Below are 6,304 nucleotides of genomic sequence, written 5' to 3'. Positions count from 1 at the left end.
TCCAGCATCCTGTCTCACACAGTGGCCAGCCAGTTCCTCTGGAGGGCCAACAACAAAGCATAGAGGCCGAGGCCTTCCCCTGATAAGAACACAAGAAGAGCCCTGCTGGATCAGACCAGTGGTCCATCTAGTCCAGCATCCAGTCTCACACAGCGGCCAGCCAGTTCCTCTGGAGGGCCAACAACAGGGCATAAAGATATGCTGGATTTTGGCCTTTTTAAAAAAACAACAACACCAAGCTGCCACTCTTGAGTGAGTTTCCAAAATTTGATTCATGACCTAGGCTGTTGGTTTACTCCTCAAAGGGGTTTAGAGGTGCCATCCTCCTGGCGATCATCCAAAATTAAAACCGATCTCCAGACAAAAGAGCTCTGTTCTCCTGGAGAGAATGGATGCTTTGGAAGGTGGATTCTGTGGCCTTCTGTCCTGCTGAGGTCCCGCCTTTCCCCAAACCCCGCCCTCCCTGGGCTCCACCCCCCAAATCTCCAGGAATCTCCCTCCCCAGAACTGGCAACCGTAGTCCGAGAGGCCGGAAGAGCAGCACGAAGGGATTACAGCGGCAGACCTCCAGGAGAAGTGAAGGCTTAAGTACCCCCTTCGCAGGGCTTTTTTGTAGAAAAAGCCCAGCAGGAACTCATTAGCATAATAGACCACACCCAACAGCAGGAACTCATTAGCATATTAGGCCACACCCCTGATGCCATATCTCATTAGCGTATTAGGCCACACCCCCATGTCACCAGAAGTGTGCTCATCCAGCCACACCCACCGTTTGCTTCTTATTCTGTTTGCTTTGTGGTCCAAACCCAGGGACTTTTTTTGTAGCAGGGACTCCTTTGCATGTTAGGCCACACACCCCTAATGTAGCCAATCCTAATGGGTTTCTGCTGTTGGGTGTGGCCTATTATGCTAATGAGTTCCTGCTGGGCGTGGCCAACTCGGGAGCCAGCCGGAACTCCGTTCCTGTGCGTTCCTGCCCCAAAACAGCCCTGCCCCTTCTCCATCCTTCTACTTCTCTGCCCCCGATTGCCAGATCCTGAAAGTTGACTGTCAGGGGGTTTGCTACAAATATTTTTGCATAACGGGTACTTTCGTCTTCTGTTTTTCTGTTGGATTTTCTGTCAGATGTCCTGGTATTTTAAACACTCTCCATCCTGCCCTCTCAAAAGGCTGTAACACTTTCAACCCAACCGAGTGCAAGAACGTCCATGTCGGTGACTCATCACAAATTGCGTGCCCAAGATGATAAAACAGGAACATTACTGTGTATGGTTACCGACTCTGGGGCAGTGTTCCCTCTAAGCTGAGTTAGTGTGAGCTAGCTCACGGTTTTTTAGCCTCCGGATCACACCTTTTTGTCTTAGCCCAGGGAGGAGGGCTCCAGAGCAAACTGATTTCTGCAGCAGCCAAATCGCTCGCTCACCACTTTAATGCCGGTAGCTCACAAAGTAGAATTTTTGCTCACAAGACTCCACAGCTTAGAGGGAGTATTGCTCTGGGGTAGGAAATCCCTGGAGATTTGGAGGTACAGCCTGGGGGGGGGCAGGGTTGGGGGAGGGGGAATGACAGTGGGGTGCCCTGCCACAGAGTCACCCCCCTCCCCTCCAAAGCAGCCATTTCCTCCAGGAGAACGGATCTCTGGAGAGCACTTGAAATTCCAAGAGATCTCCATAGGGTTGGGAACCCTGTCACTGCAACAGAAATATTCCCAAACACTGCATATTTTTAACTGTAGGAAGAAGGGGTTGGCCCAAGGGGGTTTGGTGCCCTAAACAGGTTTTGCTCCCCCCTTCACTGGGGAGAAAAGTGAAGACATCCCATTGAACCTCTGTTAAAGGGACAGGACATTTTTTTTCTCCAGGCTGCTGGTTGTAAACTAGGAGGAGGAGGAAGGAGGAGGAGGAGGAGATTGGATTTATACCCTGCCCTTCACTACACGAAAAAGACTCAGAGCGGTTTATAATCCCTTTCCCATCCCTCCTCCTCCCCACAACAGACACCCTGTGAGGTAGGTGGGGCTGAGGGAGCTCTCTTTCGAGAACTGCCCTTGAGAGAACAGCTCTGAGAGAACTTATGACTGACCCAAGATCACACCAGCAGCTGCATGTGGAGGAGTGGGGAATTGAACCTGGTTCTCCCAGATTAAAGTCCGCGCTCCTAACCACTACACCAAACTGGCTCTCTTATCATCCAGATCTTTCCAATGGAATGCAACTTATTATTTATTTACTTCATTTATGCTTCACCTTTCTCCCCAATGGAGGCCCAAGTTGGCTTACATAGGTCTCCTCCATGTTATCGTCACAACAACAACAACCCTAGATAGTCCAATAGTATGATTCAGTATAAGGCAGAGGTCCCTCTAGGCAGCATAGGCTTTTTTGGCACCCCTGTAACTCTGCCGCCCTAGGCAATTGCCTCAGTTCGCCTAGCGGTTGAGCCGGCCCTGGTGGTAAGCAGTCATAATGGGACTGCAAACAGGACCGTTCTCCCCAATTTGTCTTGGCCAAAATGCCAGTATGGCTGTGTTGGTACAATCCACAATGCATGCCATTTCAGGGAAAGGCACAGCTGCAACCTCAGAGGACCCCAGGAGCCATTCACGGCGATCTCAGTGCAATTTAGACTTCAGAACCATCAAGAGAAGCACTTACAGCTTGGAGAGTTTGTAGACAAATCTGGTTCTTGTTGGTGAGGTGGGGTCGGAGATATTCTCCCTGCTCTTCAGAGGAACTCTGGAGAAGCCAAGAGAAAAGTTATCAACCAGGTCGTTCCAACAGAATGCAACTTATTATTAATTTACTTCATTTATACTTTACCTTTCTTCCCCATGGAGACCCAAGTTGGCTTACATAATTCTCCTCCATTCTACCTTCACGACGACAACAACCCTATGAGGTAGGTCAGTCTGAAAGTGTGTGGCTGGTCCGAGATCACCCAGCAAGCTTCCACGCCACAGTTGGAGATTCAAACCTGCTTCTCCCAGATCTGAGTCTGACGCTCTAACCACTACACCACTGCTCTAACCCCTGGCTCTCAACTTATATGGGGTGACGGATTCTCTCTCCTCCCACTGAGTCTGTAGACATGGAAAGACACTATGAGTAGTGGAACAGAGCTTTGGGGTCTAACCCAATGGCTTCCTACATTAGGGGATGGAGAGTGGTGAGTCTTTCCCTGAAGTGTTATCAGGGGCCTGTCCTACTGACTGGTTCTGCCATGTCATCCCCACATGTGGCTTGAGGTGAGGTTCACTAGGTCGGGGAAAACCACAGTTGTGATTTAGCCAAGCCAAACTATGGGCCCCTGTAGATGATCAAACTACTCCAAAGTTCTCGTTTTCTCTCTGTTATGTAGTGGGTTGCCGCATGGATAGACGACCGACGACGACATGGTGCATGGCACGCTTTATTTGGTACACAACAAGAACAAGGACAAACGGCCAGCAGGCCAACTATATACACACCTGGGGACACACCCCTGGTCACCATTGGTGGGTTTGAATCTCCCGCCATGGTTCCCATTGGTTCCCCAGTGGAGGGACTAGGAGCCTAGTCCCTATTGTTCTTCCAGAGCCAAGCTCTGGCTGTTCGCTGGCCCCCGGTGGTGGTCAGCATACACTACACTCTCTCTCCCTCCCTCTCCCTCCCGCTCTCTCTCTCTCTCTGGTCCTTTCCGCACTAGACCTTAAATTCTGGTTCAACCCCGTCCCCGAACTTACATTGTACATTACACTTGAGTTCACCCCTGTAATTATCTCGAGTTATAGTTTTTGTTTCCACAGTACATTGAGGTCACCCCAGTTTCGCCTCACACTTGTCCCAGGATAAATGGATGCTGTTATAACCAGGGATAAATGCAAGGTATTGTGTTGCAAGTTGAACTCTGATAAAACCAGGGATGAGATCCAAGTGCGGAAAGGACCTCTCTCTCTCTCTCTCTCTCACACACACTCACACACACACACACACACACCCCTGAGGGCAATTTGATCACCCATACCATTAAGTCAGTTAGTAAAGAGGTACTGCTGTGTGGTAAAATGGGTGGTAGTGTGTGTGACAACATGGTTTTTCAGTATGGGCTCAGAACCATACACAAGGAGAATAAAGAGTTCTGTGTGACCTTAAAGACTATGGACAACTGAACATAGGCAGGGAAATGAGGCGGCAGAAGGATGTGGTAGAACAACTGCAGGCTTCAGGGGGCATTTTGGAATATCCCCCTATGTTAAAGTCCTCTGTGAAAACGGGAAACTTGCACAGCAAGCAAAGAGAAGAGGTATGTTTTTTCCTCGTCATTGTGCTAGTTTCATTGGGGTGAAGTTTTTAATGTGAGGGAATGTTCAAAGCTGGAATTTCTTCCGCATGTATGAAACAGGCCTAATTGTCTGATTGCCAAATAGGGTTGCCAGGTTTCCTGCCAGTTGTCTCCACTGGAGCGGCAAAATACAACTTGCCTTGCTGGTATATCACTTCTGGATAAAAACTGGAAATGACAATGAGTCACTCTACGAATCACTGGGAACTTTATGGTTTTGCCATAGAGTTTCTGACCATTCCTAGAGCTACCCATTATTACGTCTGGGTAGAGCGAAGTCACTGATGTCATAGGACCCCCCCCCCATGTCTGCATTGGTCTGGTCACCTGTACATGACAGTACAGAAGAAAAAACGAAACAAAGCAAAACAGGGTGCTACATACATGATGCGGATGTTTCTCTCCAAGACTTGTTCTTCAGGATTGTCTTTGGAAGGGACAAATTTTGAAGTCACCTTCACACACTGGCACTTATTGTCAACCACGACTGACTCCTCCTCTCGTGGGTCATCATAAAAAGCTTCAAACAACAACAAAAAGTTTTGATCGTGAGATGAAATAAGAACATTTGCATCAGTTGTCACTCCTGGAGGTCCCGCCTGGAGATTGGCATCCCTAGGTGAGGCTGTGGAGGTGACTGGTCCAACATCAGCCTATAAAGCTTCCAAGCTGCGAGGATTTGAACCTGGGTTTCCCAGAACCTTGTCTGATACAAGCCAGTACACCACACTGTCTTTACTTTGAAAAGCAGTGAACAGCAGTACAGACAGGGGTCGTTTCGTAGAAAAAGAGCTAGGGGAACTAATTGATGCATAACTCATTAGCATATGCCACACCCCCTGACATCACCGGAAGTGTGTCATAAGGCCACACCCCCTGACATCACCGGAAATGTGTCATAAGGCCACACACCCCGCCCCCAACGGTCCCGGCCGGCGGGAGTGCAAGGAAGCCCCGTAAAGGCCCTCCTTGGCCCCAGGCAGGCAGGGGTGGGGAGAGGCAGGGAGGAAGCAACTTCCCCTCCCTCTTCTCCTGCCTCCTCCTGGCTGAATGAGGGCCGGAAGCGGGGCGGCCGGAAGCAGGGGGCGCGGCTTCGTCATGTGCCCCGCCCCCCGTGCCTCACGCGGGGGAACTGCGATCCCCCGCGATCCCCCCCGAAATGACCTCTGAGTACAGATATCCTCTTGGAGATGTAGGGAGACGTCTCACCCTGTTGAATTTCTGCCTTTCCTTTAGCTGTTAAAGCACAAGAGCCTTGCCAGGGTAAAAGGGGCCACATGCTTTGATCACACCCCTCCCCATTCACTCGCGTATTTCCTATTTACCACGGTCACTTCTGGGTCCATACTGGGCAGTGTTCCCTCTAAGCTGAATTAGTGTGAGCTAACTCAGTTTTCTAGCCTCCGGCTCACACATTTTTGTCTTAGCTCAGGAAGGATGGCTCCAGAGCACACTAATTGATGCAGCAGCCAAATCGCTGGCTCACAACTTGAATGCCAGCAGCTCACAAAGTAGAATTTTTGCTCACAAGACTCCACACCTTAGAGGGAGCATTGATACTGGGTATACCTCTTGGCTGAGTGGAGTCCCTTCCATTCCCACATCCAAGCTTCCACATCCAAAACAATTTTCTGGTAATATTTCCGAATGCAATGAGAACTGTAAAGCGGTTTTCTTACCGCAGAAGTTGCTACAGACGTGATGAATAATAACGTTCGAATGGCATCCTTGCAAATGGTAGCAGGTGTGTGGTTAGCATATCAGACTAGGATCTGGGAAACTCAAAACTCAGTTCCCCTCTCTGCCATGGAAACTTGCTGGGCTACTCACACACTCTCAGCCTAACCTACCTAACAGGGTTGTTGTGAGGACAAAATAGAGAAAGGGAGAATGTTGTAAGCCACTTTGGGACCTACCCACTGGGGGGAGAGGTGGGGTATAAATGAGAGAAGAAGGAGGAGGAGGAGGAGGAGGAGGAGGAGGA

At 49.7% G+C, this 6,304-nt stretch overlaps 1 protein-coding gene across 1 annotated transcript in view; it reads right to left on the bottom strand.

Moving 5' to 3' along the window:
• Positions 1-6,304, bottom strand: part of JCHAIN (joining chain of multimeric IgA and IgM) — a 15,691-nt gene that overhangs the window by 7,777 nt on the left and 1,610 nt on the right. The window contains exons 2-3 of the mRNA XM_015427118.1: positions 4,705-4,840; positions 2,655-2,735 (exon numbers count right to left, since the gene is read on the bottom strand). Coding sequence (XP_015282604.1) covers positions 2,655-2,735; positions 4,705-4,840 — 217 coding nt within the window. The remainder of the gene's footprint in view (positions 1-2,654; positions 2,736-4,704; positions 4,841-6,304) is intronic.

This window comes from Gekko japonicus, unplaced genomic scaffold, assembly GCF_001447785.1.
Source record: "Gekko japonicus isolate JY-2015 unplaced genomic scaffold, Gekko_japonicus_V1.1 scaffold565, whole genome shotgun sequence".
Taxonomy (NCBI): Eukaryota; Metazoa; Chordata; class Lepidosauria; order Squamata; family Gekkonidae; genus Gekko; species Gekko japonicus.
The sequence above is the reverse complement of the archived record's forward strand: the minus strand, read 5'-3'. Positions and strand labels throughout refer to the sequence as shown.